Genomic DNA, 24,153 nt, shown 5'->3' with positions numbered 1-24,153 from the left:
TTATGATACGACCTATGGATACGACAGGTTTATGGGAAAAGTTTGTTAAGCAAAGATTTAAAAGCGTGACGTTAACTACGTCATCCCTCTGTACGTTGAGAATACGCAACACGTCATTTTCTTAAATTAGCGCGAGAACTTTCTCCTCTAAACATCTAATTTTGTGAAGAAACGCCTCTTATCGTAAGTTTTACACACTTTTAGATTTAATTATAGCTTGTTATCCCCATAACACGCTAATTGACATCCCGTGTAACATATATAGACATGGTTGTTCCTCTTTATAAACAGTATATCAGTCAAAATATTAGTTTTGGAAGAAGTCAACATGCTAACTTTCGCCGGTATGAGACCACAGCGTCGTAAGCTAACGTCTACCTTGGCTGTCCTGAGTCAGACATGGCTTTCAGGTGTTAACTGACGAGAGTTGACGTTGGTTTTGTGTGCGGTTACTGTGACCACAGCTGATAAGAGAAATATGCCGGTTTGCAATGTAGATGGCCGATTCATCCTCACCAGCTGAGCCTCCGCAGAACAGCGGCGACGACGTGTTGGAGCTGAACAAGGATTTGGAGAGAATGATTGAGAACATTGAAAGTATATCAGGTATGTTTTATTTGAACTTAGCGTTAATTGTAGCACGATTTCAGACAAACAAACCTCAGTTACATTGGGATTCATTTTTAGTGAGCTGCTGTAGTTGCTAAAAGCCAACATAAATGTCTGTTAACTGCATTTTCACCCTCCTCCTCCTCCTGTACACCTGTAGTGCAGCTGACTTGGATGGCTTATGACATGGTGGCACTGCGGACCAGTCCCGAGCTGGGGGCCTCTATGCGGAGACTGGAAGAAGAGTATCACAGGTGCAGAGTTGTTGTCAGCGGAGACCGAGACCAGAAGCCAGAGAGACACATGTCCTGAGCCTGCTGCTACAACACTAAATCAAATGTGATGTCGTTATTAGATTTCAGTTTATACGGACTTAGATTAAGGGATTGGTTTATGTCAATGGTTGTTAAAGCAGTTTAACATTACATTTTACTGTGTTCAAGTAAATGCTAAAACACTATGTTCATTTTTATTTTGCTATGGAGAAGCAGGAGTTTGGAGGAATCTGCATCTGCCTTCTATTTGCATTAAAACAGGATTTTTCATTCAGTAATGTAAACTGCAGTCCTACAGTATGATTGTAATAAGTTGTTTGTAAAGTGGCCTGCAGATATTGTGTGTTATGTAGTTACTAAAGTGGTTTGTTAAATGCAATAAATAAAGACAATTTTAAACAAGAATGTGTTCAAGTGTTTTTTTATAGACTGACATTTATCTCCTTCACTGAAGTGTGTAATTAGACTAATTCTATTTTATCTTTACTTTTATATGTAATATTACATCAGCATTTAGAACTGCAGTTTAGGTTTTTGTCGGGGGACTGCTCATGATCTGTATCATCAGTTGACATAGCCTGTTTTTGTTGTCTTATTATTCTTTTTTCCAGATGGAAAACACAGAGAAGAGCAACGAACAAGCTACCTCCACCGCCTGCATTGATCTGGAAAACATACTGAAAGGGCTGGACTCCTTGTCTAATTGCATGGATCAACTGGCTTGTACGTATAACTGTTTATCTCCTTTCCCACCCTTCACACCTCCCAAATGTCAGTAAGCATCAATTATGCCAGTAAGATGACCTTGATGATCGATTTGCAAATATGCAAAGCGCATGATGTAACTGTTACCCTAGATCTGCAATGTGATAGCCAAGAGTGGATTATTGTACACCAACTGCTATGCAAGTTAGCTTTGCTTGAAGATGTCAGTGGTGCAGTTACTTTATGCCACATGATGTCTGTCAGTTTGCACTCTGCTGATGGACAGATAGGAGTAACTGAAGGATTTCAAAAACATGGCTATCCATCAGGCCATTTGATGAGAGGTAAGATGTTGCAACATCTCTGCCAGGGGGGACAGTCACGGGCAAAACAGCAATCAATGTAATCCGCTTACAGTGTTGTCTTACTTCTGTATACCTATCTACTCATGTTAATAGCTCAAAGCCTTGAATTTAGGAAAATATCAGAAGTTTGTTTGTTATTTTATAGATGGGAGGAGCTGTGACACTTAGTGATGTGTCCCCTCTTTACTGTTTTTGCAGGCAGTAAACAAGAAATGAACCTACTCTACTATTTGATACTAACAAGAAATGATAAAAGACGTGCACTAACAAATGTGTTTCAAATATGATGACCTATTAAGAAAAAGAAAAGTATTTTCCCAAAGGTTTACTACTACTACTACTAATAATGCTAATAATAATGATGATGATAATAATAGTGATAATAAACTTTATTTATATAGCACTTTTCAAAACAGTTACAAAATGCTTTACATGGTTAAAACATTTTAAGTTCTACAAATTAGCAGTAAAATCAGACAATTAAAAATAGTATAAGTGATCTATCATTTAGTTTTTTTGTGCTTCTCACTCCTCAGTGGTCACAAACATCATTTTTGGTATTTGGGATCTTTGTGTCAGTTATACAGTGAAATACCAGTATGGCTTTAAAAAAGCAGGGGAAGTAGAAAGGACGGTATACTTTTGAGTTTAGAAATCAGGCTGTTTGCCGTTAAGTCTGATCGCTGGTGTGGAAACTCATATATTCTGAGATGTTGCTTTTGGACATTTCAGGACTGTTGACCTGAGGCAGATGTGAAACAGGATATTTGTTTTCTGCCTGCAGTGCAAACCCAGCTCAGACAGTGTGATCTGATCATTTGTGTTGGCCACCCTGACAAGCTGGCGTTCCTGAAAGTCCAGGAGGCGCCAAAGCAGCCATGGCAAGCTTGACCTGATTCTGATGTGTGAAGAACAGAGGTAATGCTGCATATCTGGAAAACATAGTTTAATAAAATCTACAAACAGCCACTCATGTAAAAATCTGCAATCAAAAGTCAAGGTACCAACAAAGGAATTACAAAACAGTGACCATTGCGATTTTGAAAATTGTAACATTTGTTCAGGTGTTTTTTAAAAGGTTTGAGAACAAACCCACATATGTGTGCACAAATTTGCATACTGAAACAGCAGAGACAGACGCACACACACCCACATTAAGCTTGGTGTTGGTTCTGGTCAGAGTCCTGCAGGGTACAGCAGACAGCTTTGGTTGTTCGCTTCAGAGCTCGGGTCTGTGGCATCAATGAGCAGCAGCGGGTTGAGTGTGTGATGGGTAATCATCTCCGTCACCCCAGGGAAAATCTAGAGCACAACAGCACACAAAAAAAATGAGGGACCTAATGACGCAGCGCAGCACAAGTCAGCATCAAACATTCCCTGAGGTGTGCCGCTAGATGTGAACTTTTCAGTCTACTCAGAGTGTACACACTTTTTCCTCTCATTTTAACATTCCAGTTAATGGTGTCATCATTTTCAGTTTACCTTGGAGTTCTTGAGGCCAGTGCCAAGGGAGTAGGCGTTGCCTTGGTAACGGATCTTAATGTTGTAAACTTTGTCATCTTTTAGCAACATCAGGGTGTAGGGATGCTCAGCAGAGCCTTTCGAGCTGTCTCTCACCACAAATGTCCCGTCCTTAAAAAAACATACACATGTTATATTAACATTATATTGCAACAACAAAATCCTGTAAAATTTCAACTACATGTTTGTTTATATATGTATGTTGTATGTTTGTTATTCTGCTCCAGAGGCAGGAGGGTGAGAGATGTGAGAGGCACCACCGGACCTTGTTCACTTCCCTGAGAATAGCTTCAGCTTGACGTCTGGTCACCTTTCCTCCATACCAGCTGGGATCCAAATCCTGGATGCACCATAATAAAACACTCATAGTAAGGACTAAACAAACTAACTCGTTCTATTAGTTTTTCTGTGGCAATGACTGAGTATTTTGGGTAAATAAATATAACACAAATAATAGTATATGGCCAATTTAGTGAACAAGTTCTCATAGCAGACATAAAGGTCCCTGTTGTTGTGTTCTTTTTACAACATCACCACCTGCTGTTTCCCTTCTGAAAGTGCTCAAGGTGTGTAATTGCACAGAAAAGCTCACCCTTAACATCATGTACGTTCTCCAACTTGCACAGTATACATTCTAAGGAAATGGTGGCTCAATTGTGATTGCACTTTTCAATCTCACCTCTCTTGGTCCTGGTTTTGAATGGCTAATTATAGTACGTTGTGTTGGCACTGGAGGAGCCGGAGTGAGTTTAGTCGCTCTGGGAAGGGAGAGATGAAATAGAACAAGATTGGAAGAATTTGAATAATTGCATCACCCAGAAGTGAAGAGCTTGCTAGTCTCATAGATTGTTTAGGTTGGCTTACTTGATGAAAACATCTGTTGGCTTAGGGGCCTTCGGTGGACGGTACTTGCTGCTGGATGAGCCAGGAGCCTTGACAGCGCTGCCCTCTTGTGGACATGATATGATAGTTTGAAATAGAAATGTATAATATTGTGACAACCTGTAACAACAGTTACAACCACCTCAAACACTACACAATAAGCAGCTCATACTTGATTTTGGAAGGTCTTTCAGCAGCAGGCTGGACTGCCCAGGCTTGCTGCTCCTGTCGATATGTGGACTGGGTTGGCCAGCTGCTGTTCAGGATGAAAAAATAATTTTTAGATAAGGATGATTTATCAGTGTCTGACACATTATTTTTCTGCCAACAAAAATCACCATCATCATCATCAATAAGGCAGGTGATTGTGGAGTCATTAAATGTACAGTGACCTGGTGCTCTCAAAGGTGGCTGAGCGGAGTGGTTCGCTCTCGGTAGGGGAGGAAGTAGAGGTTTTGAGGTCCGTTCAGCAGGGGTGGGATGACGCACAGGATCTACACACACATACATGAAATTCTGCTGTTATACTGATATGTTTTAGCATGTGGTTACATTGCTTCGTTCATAGCACTGTTATTGTAGTTGCTTTCTGTTACCTCTGGACTGACATTTCCGAGGTGTTGCCGGTCTCGGGTGTAGAGGTGGCTTTGATGTGTGCGGAGAGGAAGGCAGCTCAAAGTCACTTTCGGACGACTCGTCACTGTCTTGTTCCTCAGCTGTCGGTGGCTCAGTCAGAGCACAGATGTAGTTGTCTTCCCCTCCCTCTTCATCCGGACCCTCATAGACATTATCGCTGTCGTTGTCCTGACCACAGCCCAGATGTGTGACACAAGTGCAACACAGATCAAAGAAGGCAGATTTTTGAACTATTCCTTCTGTAATATGCTGCAAATTAAATAACATTGTAATTTAATTTTAATCATTTAGTTTGACACTGACATTTGTGCTACTAAAAGTGGCCAAAAAACAAACAAACAAACAAACAAACAAACAAAAAAACTTGCGGTTTTTACTTACAGACTCATCTGAGTCCCAGTTCTCTTCCCTCTGTGCAAATACTGCTCTGTTTGCGTACTTATTACCGAAAAACCTCCTCTGCTCTCGCTTACTGACTTCACTGTGGATCTTAGTGATTATTCTGCCAAGATACGAGACCAAAACATTACCAAGATATTATTATACTGCAACTTTTAATTGTGGCGACAACTACCACCCGCTGCTGCAGCCTTACGGATCATGTATCGATACTTTTGGTTGTAAATCTGTTTGGTGTCAGTGGAAAAAAAAAAAAAGGACTCACGGAATGTAAATGCTGGGGAACGCTTGGAGGTCACACTCAGTCATATGCTGGATGATGTAGAGTTGCACATACAGTAATGAAACAGAATAGAAAATCAAGGACTGAGTATTTCAGAATAGTGAAAGACCTCTAGAGGTTTACACACACTTACTATGAACTGTGCTCCACTTATGCTTCCCTTCATCACCACTTTGTCACAGCCTGGTAAGTTAAGCTGAAGAGATAATAAAATGTCACACACTTAGAGAAGGGAAATGAACTTTTACTGCAGTTATTACATAAATGTCTGAAAAAATCAAATCGCTCAGTCTTAGAGTTTTACTTATTAGATTTAGTGTTACGAAATGTACTGCATTAGATCGTAGACAAGAATAAGGCCAGACGACAGTTACAGGTAAAGTGCTTGGCTATTACAGAAGATATAAAAGAGTTTTATAGTGTGAAGTCGCTACTCACCCTCTTCATGTAGTCAGCTAGAGTTTGGGGATTCCATCCCATCACCTCCGATTTAGAAGGAACATTATTTAAATTCATGCTCGCCTCCCGTAAATATCACCCACTGGAAAAATACAGGGTTTACTTCAAAGCAGGGCCTTTCTGTTTGGCAGTGTTGAAAAGTGATGAAATCTTACTCAATCTACCTTACAAAATGAAGAGTTCACAGACTTCTCAGTCCTTTAAATAGCCATACTTGTGGTGTGTCATCTTCTTACCCACCTATTGCGTAAAGGGCTAAGATAGAAAGCATTTGTGGTCATAAAGACTTAAAATGTTTAAGTGTGTTCACACTGCAGAGTATGTGTCTCTAAACATAGGCGCAGCTGATTTCCTGTCACGCACCAACAGCATTTACCTACGTATTGGTTCATCATGTTTCAACTTGTGTGTCTGATTTGTGACTTCTTCCGTAGCTTGTGAGACAGACATGTCTTAATTTTAGATCTCTTTAGATCTAGACGTTAATGTTGCTCGGGCCTAAATGTGGATAAACATTTCTAAATTGTTTTATTCATATACAATACATATATTAATGTTGCTGCTGAGAGGTATTTGTTGTAAGCCATGTTCTGACCTCACACATGCTTTTTATTCAAATTCGTAGCGCGGCTTGCAAACTGATGTCGAGGACTGTGTCAGATCTTGTATCCCAGCCGCAGCCTGTCCTGAGTCAGGCCTCTTGGTATCTCACACCCAGGTGAGAGAGGAGGGCTGCAGGGAGAAAGGATGATCAATCACGCTCAGATCCCCCCCTAGACCCCCAGGCCTGTCTGGGTGAATACAGGAGTCCTCCTGGGGGGTCCTCATGGGATATCACCCCCTCCACTGTTTTCCTCTGCTGTCCTGATTGGGAAACATACCCCCCCCATGAAAGACATGATACTACCACTGTAGAGGAGGCACCAAATACAGTATAATTATATAGCAGCAATTTTAGCTAGGTGTTATATCAGTGTAAAATAATGTTCAGAATATTAGGTTGATTTTTTTTTATTGTTTTAAAAATACTAATTTCATAAAAATGAAAAAGCCACAAAAGACAACATCTCATCTAGAAATGACACTTTTTTTTCAACATTTCAACAGACAATAATGGAAGAACATGTGGTCATTACACTTCTAGAGCACCAGTGAGCATCAGGTCAGATTATTCTCAGACGGGACCAATATGGAACCAATATTTGTACCCAATGGAGATTAGAGATAAGGGGTGGATCGGTGAGGGCCTCCAGTGGGGCGAAAGCTTCATTAACACACAGCAGGACAGCATGGGAAATACAGGACATCCCCAGAAGCAAACAGACACATGGGAAGGGTTGGAGGGAGTGTTTTTTGGTCTGTGAGAGTGTTTACTTGTTCTCCCTACAGTTGAGATTTCATTTCACTCTGGGTGTAGTCGTACAGTTTCACAGTTTCTCTTCCTTTTCTGCCTGTGCCAGACTCTATAATGTAACCACAGTTCTTAGGGATATATAGTGACACATGTTGATCTAATATAATGATAATCCATGCTGTTCTTATCTTGCTATTTACTTGCTTCTATAGTAACTGCTCTGTAAAGACAGTAAAACAGCCTTGTGACCTGCCTTCTTTTCTGTTAGACTCCCACCCCCCTCTCCCCCAGGCGTGGACCCCCTGATGAAGGTAATATCCATGCCATCACTCATTTAACTGAGGCAGTGGCAGATTTATGACACATCCAGCTGAGAGGAAGATTTCTGGAGATACAGGGGGTAGAGGAAAGAAGGGGGTGAATGAATGGCTCCTTAGACACAGACAGGCCGGTGGGTGGGGATCGGGGCCTCTCTTAGACCTAATTACTTGCAAATTATAAGATTAGAAATTATCTTGCTTTCAAAGTGGAATGTGAGTCGCCCTTATTTATAACTGTCTCTTCTCTGGCTGTAATAACTGCACCTTAAAGTGACCCATTTTGCTGAGAAAGTCTGTAGCAGTCTGTCAACGCGTCTCCCCCCCCCCCCCCCCCCCCCCCCATATGCTTTGATGTATTGTGAAACATTTGCATTGCCTGTGGGATGTGACAAAGACTCGGATAGGCAGCGGTGTCCCAGATTATCAGGCCCAAATACCTAACTTGTAGTGGTAGAAATACTTCCCTAATTTGTCTTTCAAAGCCTCACAGCTCTTTGAATCAAATCAATACACGTTGACATCAAAGTAATACGGGATCAACGGTGGATCAACACCTCGGCTAGGTGTGAACTGCACCATGTTATCCATGTAATCCTCTGTTAAGTGTATTCAGTCCATTCTTATTCTAATGGACGTAACTTTGGTATGTGTGCCTTGTCATAAAATCCCCGGAGTAAAATAATGCGATTTTTCCTGGAAAAAAAGACTTAAAGTGACATTAAGAAATCTTTATTTCATGTAGACTCAACAAGCCCAGTTCAACCATTTATTTTCAATCAAACAAACAGTATTCATAAATAGACATACAACACTGAAAAATAAAACAAAAGTGCAAACATTAGACATTTAATCTCAGCTAAATCTGGCCCTTATTTCACAGACTTTCATGAAGACTGAAATCTTTATTATTTGGGTCCACGATATCTCCGTCTAAAGCCATGTCCCTCACCACTTTCCCTCCTGGCGCACACGTGTTTGACTATAACCTGAGAGCAGTCGTCACAGTTCACCTTGCAGCACCAGTGGAATTTGCAGTTGCAGCTACTCACTACCTCCGTGCGCCTCTCCTCCACCCTCAGGCCGCATTCATGACACAACCTGCGGCAGCTCCTCCTCTCCCACTGGGTCAAACCCTCTCCGTGCTGCACACACTCCCGGCCCTCGGTGCCGTACAGCCCCGAGCTGCTGTTCCTCCTGCAATAGTCTGGAGAGTCTTCCAGGTAGACGAGCTCCGTCTGGGAGATACTGCCGAACGCGTCCACGATGGCACCTCGGTTGTCCGCGCTGTTGCCAGCCCTCATACGCCTTTTGTCGATGTCCAGTTTTTGGGCTTGGCTGTGCTTGATTTTCAAATAGTTGCCAATGTCTCTGAAATCGGACAGCTGTGTCCAACAGGTTTGGACGCTGCAGCTCTCAGACATGCCATGACATCTGCAGATGCGCTTCATTGTTGCCTTCACAGCCTGTTGGAAACAAGGGAAAGTTAAATTGCTGCCGAATATTTAAATTGCAATTAGAAAATTGTTTTCTTAAATGTCAGAAAAATGCTTGTGAAGATGCTTACTAGACGTCCGGCCTCATTATTGTGCAGGTTGACAGCAGCCCTGGAGTCCTGACCTGTCTCCTGCGCATCCACGTACTGTTTGGAAATCCTTTCCCCGAAATCCACGTTATCGCTACAGCCACCCCATAACCAGCCACGTCCGCCTGCAAACAAAATATCAGTTAAAATTAGACCAACTTTAACCCTCAAATATCATACATTCATATTGTATCATAAATGCATACACATTTAAAATAAGTTTAATGTCCACAATAGGACACAGTAGCTGGTAATAAAGTAACATTCAGGGTAATATATATTTTTTGCAGTGAGCCTCACCAATTTTCCCGTTCTTTGAGACATCACAGCCACAGTTGTCGAGGTCTCCCAGACTGCAGTTCCTGGTCAGAGTGTACATGACCCCTGCTGCACTGATGGCGTGGACGAAAGACGTCTCTCTGGTGGCTGTAAATGAGAGGAAATATGTAATATATAATATTGGGTAATCAACATCTTCTAGGGCAGAAACATGTCACACTAAACAGCTATGTCATGCCAAGCTGTATGAAAATGGAAGTAAGTGAAAATGAAAGAATTACCTGTAATAATACTAATAAAAATTATTACAAAATAGTGATAAAATACATTTAGGTACAATTATGCCTTAAAATTCAGCATTTTTCAACTGAGTTCGTTGTAGGCATGACTAACTAACATGGAAATGAATAGATAAATATGTAACTGATAGATATACACCTATCCATGTTTATCTGATCCCTTATAGTGAGATTCTAGTGTTTTTTCCATAAAGTTCCTGATGTCCTGTGGATGCATGCAAACATACATTTTACGCGGCAAAGAAGGCATTTTTACGCACAGCAAAAATATCCTTAAGATCACATCTCTTTAAAATGTGTGGACCCGCATCCATAACCGCAGGTAGGAACTGTCTTTACAATTATAACCTACCGCGTCGTAGTCCTCTGAGCTGGACTGCGCTGTCCGGACAGTTCCATCTATCCCAAGTAAACTGGTGTTTGCACTCATCAATCCCACTCTGTGCGCCCACCTGCACGCTTCTTGCATAGGTGAGATAGGCCTGCAGGAGAGGCAATAATTACAGTTTATTGGCCTGAATCACGTTCAGAAATTATATCCCCAACTTGTCTGAGTAATTCAAGAAATCAAGTCTTTTCTTTTTTACCTTGGGTCCCGTCATAAGAAAGTTACTTGCAACCCTGAGAAGAAGATAAACATTTAAGAATTAGATCAATCAACCTTACGTCTACACATATAGTAAATATAGAGGAAAACAGTCACTTACCAGGCATGTCCCGGAGTCATTTTGTATAGGAGAGGTAGGAGCCACAATAATGAATGTACCATTTCGATATAGCTAAGGATAGCCAGCAAAGAAGAAGATCTACTTATTTTGAGCCGGTGTGCTGCAACTTTCTCTTTTATTTGAATGGAGAACAAATGGAGCTCTTGTGCTTTGTCCCCCCCAGGTCCGAGAGAGCTGATTGGGTGGCTTTAGGAAACGCCTTTATGCGCACTTCAAAGGGTGGCATTAGGTGGTAGTTTATTTTCTTCCCAAGGCTGCATGACACCAGGGCACCAATATACAAATAACGGAATCAGACTATTGCCTCTGACAAACCAGACGGAGTCATATATATTATAAAAATATTTATTAGGTCATTTTTTTCAATAAAAATACACATAAAATATTTAGCAGACAACACAGAACAAATCCGGCCAAATATCCACACAGCACACGCTCTGAGGTGATAAAGGGTGAGCATGTGTGGAGAACTTGGTCCTAAAAACACAATGTGATTGATCAAATTAGTAACATAAAGTGCATTAAAAGGCTTCAGGTGATGTGATAGTTGGAGTTGTACAAACTACACTCTTGTAATACAGAATAATAATAATTATTGATGATGAATGGTGATGAGCAACAGTCTGACAATCAGTGCCGGCGCGCACGATGCCTGCGCTTTGTTTTATTATGTGGTTTCCTCCCATTTTCTTTACGTGCACAGTAATATTTAGTAACAACTTGCGTGCATTTTTCGCATTTAACTGTGCAGCACCAGTGAAACTTGCAGTTGCAGCTGCTGACGACTTCGATGCGCTTCTCCACCACTCTGAGGCCGCATTCGTAGCACAGCCTGCGGCAGCTCTTTCTCTCCCACTGGGACATGTTCTTGTCACCCTTTAGACACTCCCGCCCCTCTGTGCCCTGATACCCCAGGCTCTGGTTCTTGACGCAGTAATCCGGAGAGTCCTCCAGGTAAATGAGCTCGGTCCGGGCGGTGCTCCGAAAAGCGTGCGTAATTGCTCCTCTGTTGTCAGCACTGTTCCCAGCCCTCGCCGGCTTCTTGTCCATCTCCAGTTTCTTCGCATGTTCGTGCTTCATCTTCAGGTAGTTACCCACCTCTCTGAAGTCGGCCAGCTGCATCCAACAGGTTTGGATGCTGCAGCTTCCGGATACCCCGTGACACTTACAGGCTCTCCTCATGGTAGCTTTGATTGCCTGACAGAAGAGAGAGAGAGAGAGTTAGCTGAAAATTCAACGCTACACAACTTTATCTTTATTCTGGGGGTTGAACCCATACGTAGATGCTGACGTGGCCGTAAAATGATAGCATACCAGTCTGCCTGCCTCGTTGTTATGCAGGTTAACTGCTGCGCGAGAGTCATGCCCATCTTCCAGTGCGTCCACAAACTGTTTGGAGATCTTCTCTCCAAACGCCACATTATCACTGCAGCCTCCCCAGATCCATCCTCTGCCACCTGGGAATTAAATAAATGCAATTTGTTATTACATTGTACGAGTAACATCTCTATCTCGCGTAATTTAGCCCAATAGTAAATAGAAGACGCATGGAAGAGAAACGTACCTGTCTGTCCAATTCTGGAGTCATCACAGCCGCAGTTGTCAAAGTCTCCCATACTGCAGTTCTTAGTGAGCGTATACATCACTCCGGCCGCGCTGATAGCATGGACAAAAGATGTCTCCCTTGTGGCTAAAATAAGTGACAAAGAAAGCAAACCATGATGTTATAGTTTGCCATCAAATTTGGCACCATAAATGCGCAAAGGCCGCACTCAAATACTGATCGTAAAATGCGCGTAAACCGCGCGTAAATGTGTTAGTAGAGGTTTATATGGTGGAAATATTGTCAAACAAATGTTATTTTAATGTGATTTCAACAAGGAATGTCAGGTTTTCTTTGCGTCCCCTTTCCATTGAGGCCAGAGCGCAGGGTCAGCTACAGAGAAGTGCGTTTTTTGCTCTGAGGGATTCAATCTTTACGCAAGAACGCTTCAGCACAGTTGACAGTTGACAGTCAACGGACTCAAACCCTTGCTCCTGCATGCCAGGTATTCGGGGAAAAATATAATATGGCTTTCTTACCACTTCGAAGACCGTTGTGTGTGGATAACTGAAGTGTGCTTTCTGGGCAGTTCCATCTGTCCCACGCGAACTGGTGTTTACACTCTTGTATTCCACTCTGTGCGCCCACTTGCACACTGCTGGCGTAAGTCAGAAAAGCCTTGGGAGAGAAAACAAAGGGCATCGTTATGGATTATTGCATCTAACCAAATGCAAGAGGCATTTATTCGTTACAGAATTAACTAATGTATTAGCCACAAGTTGCACAGAAGAGGTTTGAAACTGTAGTTACCTTAGGTCCAGTCATGAGGAAATTATTCACCGTCCTGTAGAAATAAAACAGGAAAATCATTTTAATTCAAGGTCACTAAACCACCAGCAGACACAAATTACACTGCAGTATTTTTTTTTAAACGAATTCCTCCAAAAGTAATATACCAGTAAACATACCAAGCCGATGCAGACTGGAAATGACAGCTCATGGACAGAACCATTGCTGTGAGGAGAATCAGGTGTCCCATATCAGCTGTATTCCAAACGGAGGCCTGTTTTCTCGTATCCCAGATGTGAATACCAAGAGAGAAGGCAGCAACTGAAGTTGTGGCCCAGACTCCACGCGGATGATATTTATATGGTCTAACCCCTTTGATTGACAGATTTGTCCCGCAGGTAGCGTTTCACTGTGAAAACGCGTCAACGACGACACTGATCGCCGTGTTCGATAGACAAATAGGAGCCGTCGGTGCATAAGTGCACTTCAAAGAAGTGACGCAGACAGTTAAACAGCCCCCCATTCATTCACCTGTCGTTCCCAGGCTTTAATCCCTATACACTGTTCCCACGAAGTGAGGCATATCCGCAGAATAAAATCAGCATATCATCCCATATTAACATAAGGCCTATATTAATCATATCATAGATTTAAGGTATACTTAAGATATAAATAAAATTTAGAACATATTAAAATATAGAAAATTGTGCCAGACAAATCTGGGTACACCACTCAACACACTACAACCTTCTCCCATGATATAGAAATATTAAAGTGATTTATGGGGGATTTGTAGAGGGGTTGTCTGGTGCACTTTGGCCTTTACTCCAAAAGTAATTGAATAGTTTTCATAATTATTAAATTTAAATTACAGAAATACAGTACTGAATATCGTCGTGACGCATCGTGTGAAGTTGGAAAAGTTTGGGAAATGGCACCAGTGCCTCAGGGGGACGCACAGTGACTACAAAGCCATAAAGTCTTTCAGGAGCTGACGGTATATAGTCATGTAAATACTGCCTCACACATCGGCGACATTGACATCGTCGTGATAATAGGATAATAGATGTTTCCCTGGGAAACAACTTGGTGTGAAAACAGTCTGGAATTTACAGGAGTATAAATAAATGAGAGCTTTAATGTTTAAACCTTTAAATTATTAGTTGGGATATTGCCACACATTTTGATGGACCTACTCCCCACCAAACAAAAAAATATTCATATTGATCATTTTAGAAATCTGGGATTATACAGTAGGCTATTTACTCCATTCACATTTATTTATACTGATTATCTTCCTTTATTTAGCCCGAATAATCACTTCGATCATCAACAGTCATCATGTCAGTTTCTGTCATTTCATACTCACAGTGTGATTTGATAAGAGAGAAGTTCCCAAGTTAATGATTATCATTACAGTTTTTAAATTAAATTGCTTACACTTGTCAAATCCCCAATAAGCCACTCAAAATCCCTTAAAACAACAATTCACTCAGCGCGGCGGACAATGGGCTGAGGGCTGGGCGAAGACCTCCACACAATAGTGGAGAGGTGTAGGTGAGGATAATCCCTACTAATTAGATATCGCCCACATTCATCCTGCAATATGACTGAAACCTAGAGCCTCTCAACACCTGGTTGGGAAATAATACAAAACAATTAAAAATCAACCCGGAACGCTTCATAATTTGTCCTTGACTGAGGACTCATTTAACGATTTTAATGGGTTAATAACTCACAAACAATAGTTGATCTAACTGGGCGTGTTTCTGCCTCCTGAGTGCTAGATGTCCCATAAACATCGAAACTCTCAATGACAAATCACGTGGGCAGTGCTGGCATGAGTTTTTTTTTGTTGTTGTTGTAGTTATTACTTTTTTAAGCAATGGACGAATCAAAAATGGTGACTCATTTGTCAAGGATAAATATATAATAATATAATATAATATAATATCATAATTAATTAGATCAAACGATTGTTATAGTACTACTACCACCACTAAAATAAATAAATATAGGGTAGGCCTATTTTTTTCTGCTTCTGTATACAGGTTTGGATGGTGTGTATTCTACACTATGCTTAGAATAACATGAAGTAAAAATGCACGTTAATTAAATTCTAACAGACATTTCAGACACATTAGGCCGTCCAGGGTGCGTTGATGGGTGATTTATGGCAGTGCAAGGTGAGAGAAACAGAGCAATAAAGGCTCAGGAGGTGACAGGTTTGACAGGCCGAGGAGGGGTGGCAGGACTGAAGACGCCAGTCAGCGACATCAGTCAGGCGGAGATTTTGGGCTGTAAATGACCTGTAATGGAAATCCGAAATAGCATGTAATAAATAAATAATAGGTGACATAAAGACGTTATACTATTAGTAAAGTAAAAAATACTCTTGCAAATGCCCCTTTTTTTTCAAATGTTTATTTTTTTATTTCATAGTGGTATCTTTAAAAAGTTTAATATCACGACTTGTGGCAGTGTTGTTGTCTTCATTCCCCGCCCCCCTCGCCTTTCCAGCCAATCACATTTCTCCACAGCCCCTCAGCCTCGTAGCTCAGCAACTGCCACCTAGCAAGCTAGCCCCTGTTAGCTAGACAGCATCAAATATGAAACCCACTGCTGCTTCTTTGTAGCTTTCTTCATGGTTTGTCTCTTCTATGGGATTCCTTGAAATCACCACACTGCTGTTACTGTTAATATTCACTTAATGATCCCTAGCAGGGCTGTAATTAATGATAGTTTTGATTATCTATTAATCTAATGATTATTCTCTTAATTGTCATTTATTTGATTAATTGTTTGAGAATACTGGAGAAAAAAAGAAAAGCCCAACACAATTTCTGAGAGCCTAAGGCGATGTCATCAACTGACTTGTTCAAACAACAGTTAAAAACCTAAATGTAGTCAACTCACACTCATAGAAACCATCAAATATTGTTTTTCTTAAAAATGACTTAAGTGATTGATTATCAAAATAATTGCTAATTGATTTTCTGTTGATTGACTGATTAATTCATTAACTAATCATTTCAGCTCTAATGCCAAGTAAAAACCCACAAGCCAAGCAATACAGGCTAATGTTTGCTGGCTACAGGACTAGTCTTGCTGAATTAAAACAAGGATAAAACAACTTTTCATAATGATAAGTTGAGTTTGAATAATTTATTGATTTATTTCAAAAACTTAATTGATGAATGTGTTTGTTTTCTGTATATACGGTATATATGGTTATGTGTCTAATATTATAGTAGGCTATATTACTAATAATACAGTATTATAATTATTAAGGTATGTTTTAAATGAAATGTGTGTTGCTAATATTACTCTAAAACAAAAGAACACTTCAACCTTGTTATTCTTTCAGTAAAATACGTACACTACACTACATCTTTGTGCACTGCACATATATCTGATGAAACCTTAAAGTTATGTTTGTTTGTTGAAATGTCATTAACAACATAGGTTTTTAATATGGATCATATATGAGGTATGAAATTTTATACTACAGTACTGTAAATTCTGTACAGGCAAAATGGTGCAAATATATTATATCAGGAGAAACCCCTTGAGATGTATCATCTAATCATGTATCATATAGTAGTTACTATAGTAACATGGTTTTTTATGGTGTATTTGTTCAGTCCATGCCTCATGACCACAGTGTGTTTATTTGCAAATAGACACAAAGGCAACAGCAAAATGCACAGCATTGACTGGTTCCACATCTTCATATTTATTTCATAAAGAAAAGTAAAAAGTTTATTAAGAAAACGTCCCACATGATTAGACTCCGATTGCGCCCCTGTCTGTAGGCACCCCCACCCCACCCTTCCCCACCCCTAGCCTGGATGCCTGCCTATCTCTCAGTGCTACATCACTACACCACTCCCCAGTTTGGCAATATTGGAGAAATGTTAGCTATAGGCTAACGGGGCAAGACAGGCACCCAGGCTAACGTTTTTCACCCGATGTGGTAAGAGAGCCCCCATGTGAGGATGCCATATACCCTTATAGCACCCCCAGGGAGCTCAAGAGCACCCTTTTCTGAAGACAAATCAAGAGATTCAAATACTGTGATAATCAAAAGAAAGTGCTTTTTGCTGTGGCATCTCAGCTTCTTTTCTTCATGTGCTCAAAAGTCAAGGTGTGGCATCGCCTTTCCTCTCCTGCTCGATGGCTGCAAAAGAAGAGAAGAAGGTAGTGTCGGTCAGCAGGCTCGTGTAGTGTGCATGTGAGTGGATGGGGCTTTTTTTTGATTTGCCGTATATCAATGATGTGCTGATGTTGCAGCAGTTTGCTATCTGCTGCTCAGTGCATGTGGTCTTTGGACAGCAAGTGGATGTGATGAGTAAGGGCTGACAAGAAAATTGTTTCAGGGGATAAAGGCTTGAAGGTTTGACAAAGCGCTGTTGAGAAACACACGAAGGTACACTCACTCTCTTTGGTGGGCAGAGGGTTTTTTTCTTTTGTCTCTGTCTTCTTCAGCTTTGTCTTGTCGAAACGGGCAATCTCAGTCATGTCGGGCTTGTCAGACATTTTGGCTGTGAAAGAAAAACACAGGTTTGACCTTTCCTGTCATATTAATAATGCAGCTTACATAACGTACATGCATTTATTAGGTATATTCTTAAATGTAAAAGAAATGAAGTCATCACAAGGACTGTCAAAAAATCCTGATGGCTCCGAATGATACTTTAAGGCACATAAAGCACATAAAGGGAGTGGCTACGCCGCAGCTCACATACGTCCACATGGGTGCCTGTGAGTGGTGGCTGCCTCCCACACATGCTCTGTCTTGATATGCTCATTTCCAAAATGCCTATGTTGCTAACATGTGCCTATTTTTACCCAGCTGTCTGTTCTCTTCTTTGTCTCCGCTTTTCCCTCTCTCCGAGGCTGAGGTCTTTGTTCTCTCCCCTCCGCATACACACTCTCTCTCTCACTCTCTCTCTCTCTCTGCATCCACCCCTGCAGCCTCGTGGATCTCAGCAATGCTCCACAGGCTCCACTGCAGTCATATTCCTGACCTAGCCTCAGGTCTGACTAATCTGTCTTGCACAGTCTGGCCCAGTCACGCCTGTTTGAACCACTGCTCTGTTGGAGACTGGTATGGAAATGTGACAAGCCAACTAGCCTGAAGCCAGTCATTTGCAAACCATGCTACTGTAGAATTATTCTCATTATGAATTTGAACGGGGCCTAGTAGGATTGCTTTGTCATAGAAATAGACATGCTGGGCACGTGGCCAGAATTCTTAAATTTTCAGTTTCTTGAAACGAGGCGCACCGAATCTTTTCAGCTACAAATGATAGCCACTGTGTATCCACCTCTGCTAACATGAACAACAGAAGTCATAAGCACACCTTTTTCAGTTGATCAGTAAAACTAATGATCCAAACATTAGCACTATTGTTCCTTTATCACCATCAGCACCACCATCCCTCTTTCACATCATTTCATTGCTGCCATTAGCAGTCAGCCTTTGCTGATCCAGCCACACCCCAAATCCCTTTGTTTCACTCCTAGTAAAAAGGAATCAAAAAGAGACACACAGACACAGAGAAATTAAGAATACACTGAAAGAGAGAGGATTGGTTCTTACCGGTGTTCCACACAGCAGTGGGCTAAAATCCACCAGCGGAGAGAGCAGGGAGGGATAGAGGTACAGAGATTGAGAAGGGAGAGCGATACGGAAGCTGAGTGTATCTGCCGGTGTGTGCACGCCTGCCTGCATCCAGGGTGTGGGTATAAGAGGGAGGGGAGAGAGAGAGGGGAGAGAGAGAGAGTGACTGAGAGCTTAGTCAGCCTTCCTCCTTGTCATCAATATTAATGTTCTCCAGGGAAAAGACTAGAGGAAACCAACCACTGATAGGAAACAGCTGTGCTGTTTAGCTCAGATGAGATTGAATATGATAAATAATTTAGCTAATATTATGCGTTGAGTAGGTTTGGGACAAATCATATGAGATGATGGGAAGAGGAGTTTGTGCCCAGACTTTATACCTCTATAATATATAGTACATTACATGCTGGATATGTCTCAGCGTTATGGGTATTTATAGAGTTAAAGTGAGTCCGCCAGTATGTCATAGCACTGCAGAAAACTCCCTTTTATAGGGACAAGTATATAGCATGGACCAATGCCACATACCACAGCATTTATAGCTCAAGCCAGTTTCCGATGCCCAACCCTAGATGGGCTTTTATACGATTAAAAACTCAAAAGGAATTGCATACAAAACAACACAAATATTAATCATTTCAGTGATATTTTAAAGCAATTTCTCAACTGTGATTATTTGCTTGTTTTCTTAGTCCTCTAACTGAATATCTTTGGATTGTACACTGCTGGTCAGACAAAATGGGTAATATGAAGATGTCACCTTGGGATTTCAGAAATTATGGGCATTTTTTATTATACTCTGATATTTTATAGCCAAAATGATCAATCAGTGAATCATGAAAAAAAACTGGCAGATTAACTGGTAATGAAAACAATGCAGCCCTATACGCAGTCATGCATAAACTGTACATATAACTCTTATATACACTTTCATTCACTATTTTCAGCATTTTAATAATACCAACATACAGCATGTTTTAGCTGGATGTAGTTAAACATCACAGTCCTTGGTTTTAACATCATTTGTCACATCCTTTATTTTGCGGCTGATCAAGCAGCTCCTGATTACATCAGACTCTAATAAAGCAGTGATGTGTAGAGCTCATTGTCCTTTGCTGACATCATGAAACCTGCTGGTCTTCCCTCTTAAATCTTCCCAGAGGTACAGTTACAGCCTGCTCATGCCAGCCATCGAGGACATTTTGGATCAGGCAGCTCTTCTCAGAATAGAATAGCTGATGATGATGAGTCAACATGATTTCAAGCCTTTGAATGATATAGTGAGCCAAGCTAGCAGGTGCACTTATAGGCTCTGGGTAAGCACTGTGTTAATGTATGACATCATATTACTGGATGACTTTGGGTTTTACAGGAAACGTCATAATGAGGTCACAAATACCTCTGAGGGCTCTGTACAGAGGCTGCAGCACCACCTGCTGGCTGAAGTCTGGAACTGACCCATTTACCAAACTTAATACAGGCTTGTGTGAAATAAATTGAAACATGCAGCCTTGTTACTTTCCCTTGACATAATGCATCTCTGAATGTTACACACAATATCTAATAGAGCGATCTAACCGATGTGATAGCCCTGAGGAGCTAATTATATTTCTTCAGATCACTCAGTGATTCAGCCTTTCAGAAGTACGCTTCCATTGAGCTGTTTGTTTCATTGTGATATCGTGAGGAGGAAACAATCTTTGACCTTCTCTAAACTTTCCCCAGCCCTCTTATTAACCTTTGAGTTTGAAATGTTATCATATTTGAAGCGTGGAAACGAGATCCACACTGACAAAGGTCAGACTTAGCAGCCAAATGACCTGTCACAACAGTCTGATCGCCCACAGCTCATCGGTGGATGATAACAGACCAGTAAACCTTTTCCGGGATCAAGTCTGTCTCCGTGTTGTTTGACAATGTCAAGATGAACGTTCATTTCAGAGACAAACACAAACAGAAGACGGCAGTACAGTTGTAGTGGAAGATGTTTCTGGATAGTCAAAACCAATCAAAACAATTTGTTGTATAGATAAATAGATATATAGATAACGATTGTATTTATTACATCTAATTCAACTTTATTTAACAATATTTAAAATATATATGAAAGCTTTGTTAGTGTGCAGTAAAAAATCATGTCCTCATATGGATTAAACACAAGATGGCGGCAAAGGATTGTTTAAATTTTCAGGCTGGAAGCTGCATTGAGGTGAACAGTGTATAACGGACCACCAGGGTGCACTCATCTCCGAGCACTCACACAGTTTCAACCTCATCAGTCAGTATAACCGCTTGCAACAGCTTGAATCCTTGATGTCACCAATGTGAGGGGGGAAAAAAAGACTCTTCACACTTTTCCATACACAGTTTCTTCCATACTTGTGTGTTAATAGTGACTAGAGATTTAAGCCTGTTAGCTCAGTGGTTTAGCATGACACTAAGAGACAACAGAAGATGATTCAGACGAGTGGAGAGGAGGTTCTAGAAATTATTGGCAATTCAGCAGTAAGCGACTTTCACTGTCATGAATGCGACACATACAGTAAGCATGCAGTGTGAATTATGCACTATAGTCCTGATTGATTTGCTGGAATGTTATCTTTTACAGCAGACTTTTTTTAGTTTCTGCATTGAGCCAAGCTTGTTACTTAATAGAAAAGGATGACAATTCATTTTTGGGAAACAGCAAAACATTTAATTTATTCCTCGATGTAAAAGAGTGACTAAATGAGTTTACACTGGGCTTATGCAGTGAGGGACAGCTGTATTTACTGTACTGAGCCAGTTTGGAGGCAAAGAGACACGTCATTTAGGATTTTTGTTTTATATTTAAAGGAATAGTTTGACATTTTGGGAAATACACTCATTGCTCTCATGCTGAGAGTTAGATGAGAAGATTGATATCACTCCCATTGGTATCGATCTTCTCGTCTAACTGTCAGCAAGAAAGCAAATGAGGGTACTTCACCAAATGTCAAACTATTTCTTTAAAGATCCCTTCCATACATGTATTAAGATATATAAAAAATACTAATGCTTGGAACAGTAATGTGTGTCTGATGAGGCTTTTCCACAAAAGAAACATAATTAGAATCAGTGAGTATGCAAATATTTTTGATTTCAGAAGTTTAACTGCTGGATGTAAGATGTCTCCTACTTCACTGTAAAGTCCATTCTCAGTGTTTGTGCACTGGAGGCTTCAAGTTTCCACATCAAACTTGTTTAAGGAATGGCTCCAAACTAGTTGTAATATCACAAATCATGCTCACAGGCCCGCCCCGAATGAGCACAGAGAAACTTTCCATTATCAGCAGATGAATGTGAAAACAGCCTTCTAGACTCAAACTCTGCACATACATCATTCTGCACAGTGAAGCTCAAACATCCAAACTGTAGGAACAAGAAGAAAAACTTGTTTTTTGAGTGGAGGGGGACTTACTCTCCTTTCTTTTTACCATCACACTCCTAGTATTTTCTTTTCCTCGTTTTTTTTCCCTTGAGGTCCATATCATGAGTTGCCCAGTCACACACATGGTCTCTGGAGCGTGGATAAAGGCTTTCAGTGTTATCAGATATTCACCCACACATACACACACCTGCACACAGGTTAAGTTATTTTTCATCCTTCAAGTTGATGGAAGATGAGTTTATGAGAGTGGCAACAGAGTGAGTAATTTGCACCCAGGAACAAAAGACGGTGTTATTGAACAAGTAAAACTCTGGCTGAAGTGTAATTACCAACCGCAATTACACCAATTAAATCCTGCACTTTTATCAGCTTTAAACCAAGAGGATGGAAGAATATGCGGAGGCCTTATGAAAATAATCTTTCTACTTTGTCCCTCAGCATATAGGAGTGCTGATTAATCTCTCAAACAAATCTGATTACTGCATGATCAAAGAGAAATGAGGTGTTAAACAAAATGCGGCTAATGTGCAGACAAACTAGAGCGGAGTGTGTTTGAGGGGAGTTGTTGGATGTGCAGGAAGGTTTAGGACAGCTCGGATCAGTGAGACCAGATAAGGACCCGGCCTCAGCTCATGAGCTCCACAACTAATGATGCAGCATGTGATTGGCGCCCCTCGTTCCATCACCCGGCCAATGAGCTAAGAGTATCTCAGTGTGGAGGAGTTATCTCACCTAGCCAGCTGGAGGACAGTGACAGAGATGAAAAGAGAAGAAGGAAAACAGCGGAGAGGGAGGAGAGAGAGAGAGAGATGGAGACAGAGATGAGGGATGAGGAAGCGAGAGAGTGAAAGAGATAGATGGAAGATTAGAGAGCCGCTATAAACACAAAACACGTTTGTAATGCACCTTATCAGGTATCAGAGAGTAATGGCAATGTTTGAATCTGTTGCTCGTAATAGTCTGTGTGTGTTGTTAGCGGTGTTTGCATATAACATCACCCTTCCTGAAATATCCTTACTTTTAGGGCGAGCTTAAGCTTTGTTTGCAAAGCTTAATGCATCAAAGTAAATATCCTCCATGCATCTTCCCTTTATCAACATCCCTCCCTCATCTGTTACTTCTTACTTTCTCTCAGGGATAAACGCAATACATTAAGCATGCACACAACTGAAGGCTTGAACGGATTAGCAAACGATCAATCCTTTAAATCCGCACATCTGTAAATTAAATGAACAAATGAGCGACAACATAAACAAATTTACTCATTTGTTAAAAGTGAAAGCAGGAGGGCGATTGAAAGAATGATTTCTTGCCTTAAGGAATATAAAACGGAGTCTGTTGCAAAGTTGTTCATCCGCGGCAATTAGAATAACAATTAGTTACTAAAAGTTGTCTCAGTAACACAGCTTTAAAAAACCTGCGCATCCCAGGGATTTCTGACTCTTATGTCAACAAAGGACTAAAATCTTGAAAATCGATGGAACAGTTCACAGTATCAGTGTTTTGACAGTTAAAAAGGAACACATTTTACTGGAAACATAAGCGTACAGTGTTCCTGAACTCTGAGTGCTTGAAAGTGAGTGCTGTGACAGTTAGAGACTGTGGTGTTGCCATTCTTGCTGCATCCTCAGAATACTGTGGCCCAAGTAGTCAATTACTGTTCAGTTCAGAAAGCTTTATTGCTACGACTGTCAAGAGCCAAGAAGAGATAAAAGACATTTTGTTCTGTTCTTGCAATTAGAGAGGAAACACTAAACACATTTGTAAACAATAACAGTTCAAGTATAAAGAGAATTATTACAAAATATTCTACAAAGACTACAATGTAACGTATGCGGATGTAGAATTATATAATGTTATATAATCATATTATATTGATTCAGTTTTGTGCTGAATTTGAATCTATATGAGAAGTCAATGCCTGACTAAAATAATTAATTGTTAAATGTATAAAATATAATATAAGATGGCATCTATTGACATTAACTGAGCAGCGACTAAAATGTTTGGTGTACATTTGATAAATCGCCAATCTCCGATATGTGTTGCCATCATCTGTAGTTGCCTCAGCAGCAAATCAGCGCTCAAAC

General features: G+C 40.7%; 5 protein-coding genes across 5 annotated transcripts; 1 reads left to right on the top strand and 4 right to left on the bottom strand.

The window, feature by feature from the left end:
• The first annotated feature begins 84 nt into the window (after nt 1–84).
• Nucleotides 85–1,289, top strand: syce3 (synaptonemal complex central element protein 3). The gene is made up of 3 exons (XM_042418115.1): nt 85–183; nt 498–606; nt 770–1,289. The coding sequence occupies exons 2-3, from the start codon at nt 498–500 to the stop codon at nt 919–921; spliced, it is 261 nt and encodes an 86-aa protein (XP_042274049.1). The 5' UTR covers nt 85–183; the 3' UTR covers nt 922–1,289.
• Nucleotides 1,290–3,107: 1,818 nt separating this feature from the next.
• lcp2b (lymphocyte cytosolic protein 2b) lies at nt 3,108–6,213 on the bottom strand. Its single transcript, XM_042419551.1, has 11 exons — nt 6,114–6,213; nt 5,809–5,871; nt 5,658–5,704; nt 5,375–5,495; nt 4,954–5,161; nt 4,530–4,613; nt 4,340–4,424; nt 4,155–4,233; nt 3,741–3,869; nt 3,437–3,586; nt 3,108–3,256 (listed from the first exon to the last, which is right to left on the bottom strand). Exons 1-11 carry the CDS (start codon nt 6,189–6,191, stop codon nt 3,131–3,133), a joined length of 1,170 nt encoding a protein of 389 aa, XP_042275485.1. The 5' UTR covers nt 6,192–6,213; the 3' UTR covers nt 3,108–3,130.
• A 2,347-nt stretch (nt 6,214–8,560) lies between these two features.
• LOC121901374 (protein Wnt-8-like) lies at nt 8,561–11,029 on the bottom strand. Its single transcript, XM_042418117.1, has 6 exons — nt 10,676–11,029; nt 10,556–10,589; nt 10,321–10,450; nt 9,691–9,816; nt 9,373–9,515; nt 8,561–9,271 (listed from the first exon to the last, which is right to left on the bottom strand). The coding sequence occupies exons 1-6, from the start codon at nt 10,735–10,737 to the stop codon at nt 8,714–8,716; spliced, it is 1,053 nt and encodes a 350-aa protein (XP_042274051.1). The 5' UTR covers nt 10,738–11,029; the 3' UTR covers nt 8,561–8,713.
• A 108-nt stretch (nt 11,030–11,137) lies between these two features.
• Nucleotides 11,138–13,621, bottom strand: LOC121901370 (protein Wnt-8a-like). Its single transcript, XM_042418114.1, has 6 exons — nt 13,208–13,621; nt 13,050–13,083; nt 12,779–12,917; nt 12,261–12,386; nt 12,011–12,153; nt 11,138–11,893 (listed from the first exon to the last, which is right to left on the bottom strand). The coding sequence occupies exons 1-6, from the start codon at nt 13,276–13,278 to the stop codon at nt 11,327–11,329; spliced, it is 1,080 nt and encodes a 359-aa protein (XP_042274048.1). The 5' UTR covers nt 13,279–13,621; the 3' UTR covers nt 11,138–11,326.
• Nucleotides 13,622–16,968: 3,347 nt separating this feature from the next.
• Nucleotides 16,969–18,726, bottom strand: tmsb2 (thymosin beta 2). The gene is made up of 3 exons (XM_042418116.1): nt 18,634–18,726; nt 17,468–17,572; nt 16,969–17,208 (listed from the first exon to the last, which is right to left on the bottom strand). Exons 2-3 carry the CDS (start codon nt 17,565–17,567, stop codon nt 17,171–17,173), a joined length of 138 nt encoding a protein of 45 aa, XP_042274050.1. The 5' UTR covers nt 17,568–17,572; nt 18,634–18,726; the 3' UTR covers nt 16,969–17,170.
• Nucleotides 18,727–24,153: the final 5,427 nt, after the last annotated feature.

This window comes from Thunnus maccoyii, chromosome 8 (assembly GCF_910596095.1).
Source record: "Thunnus maccoyii chromosome 8, fThuMac1.1, whole genome shotgun sequence".
NCBI lineage: Eukaryota > Metazoa > Chordata > Actinopteri > Scombriformes > Scombridae > Thunnus > Thunnus maccoyii.
The sequence above is the reverse complement of the archived record's forward strand: the minus strand, read 5'-3'. Positions and strand labels throughout refer to the sequence as shown.

What these genes read in the sequence shown, in the direction of transcription:
- syce3 (XM_042418115.1), top strand. Translation starts at nt 498, where the DNA reads ATGGCCGATTCATCCTCACCAGCTGAGCCTCCGCAGAACAGCGGCGAC. An exon ending in GAACATTGAAAGTATATCAG is followed by an intron (nt 607 to 769) that starts GTATGTTTTATT and finishes GTACACCTGTAG; the next exon opens with TGCAGCTGACTTGGATGGCT.
- lcp2b (XM_042419551.1), bottom strand. Translation starts at nt 6,191, where the DNA reads ATGAATTTAAATAATGTTCCTTCTAAATCGGAGGTGATGGGATGGAAT. An exon ending in ACTGGGACTCAGATGAGTCT is followed by an intron (nt 5,162 to 5,374) that starts GTAAGTAAAAAC and finishes GGCTGTGGTCAG; the next exon opens with GACAACGACAGCGATAATGT. An exon ending in CCAACAGATGTTTTCATCAA is followed by an intron (nt 4,234 to 4,339) that starts GTAAGCCAACCT and finishes CTCCCTTCCCAG; the next exon opens with AGCGACTAAACTCACTCCGG.
- LOC121901374 (XM_042418117.1), bottom strand. Translation starts at nt 10,737, where the DNA reads ATGGTACATTCATTATTGTGGCTCCTACCTCTCCTATACAAAATGACT. An exon ending in TTCTTATGACGGGACCCAAG is followed by an intron (nt 10,451 to 10,555) that starts GTAAAAAAGAAA and finishes CCTCTCCTGCAG; the next exon opens with GCCTATCTCACCTATGCAAG. An exon ending in GCTCAGAGGACTACGACGCG is followed by an intron (nt 9,817 to 10,320) that starts GTAGGTTATAAT and finishes TCTCATTTACAG; the next exon opens with CCACCAGAGAGACGTCTTTC.
- LOC121901370 (XM_042418114.1), bottom strand. Translation starts at nt 13,278, where the DNA reads ATGGGACACCTGATTCTCCTCACAGCAATGGTTCTGTCCATGAGCTGT. An exon ending in ACACAACGGTCTTCGAAGTG is followed by an intron (nt 12,387 to 12,778) that starts GTAAGAAAGCCA and finishes CACTTATTTTAG; the next exon opens with CCACAAGGGAGACATCTTTT. An exon ending in ACAACGAGGCAGGCAGACTG is followed by an intron (nt 11,894 to 12,010) that starts GTATGCTATCAT and finishes CTCTTCTGTCAG; the next exon opens with GCAATCAAAGCTACCATGAG.
- tmsb2 (XM_042418116.1), bottom strand. Translation starts at nt 17,567, where the DNA reads ATGTCTGACAAGCCCGACATGACTGAGATTGCCCGTTTCGACAAGACA. An exon ending in CCCTCTGCCCACCAAAGAGA is followed by an intron (nt 17,209 to 17,467) that starts GTGAGTGTACCT and finishes CTTCTTTTGCAG; the next exon opens with CCATCGAGCAGGAGAGGAAA.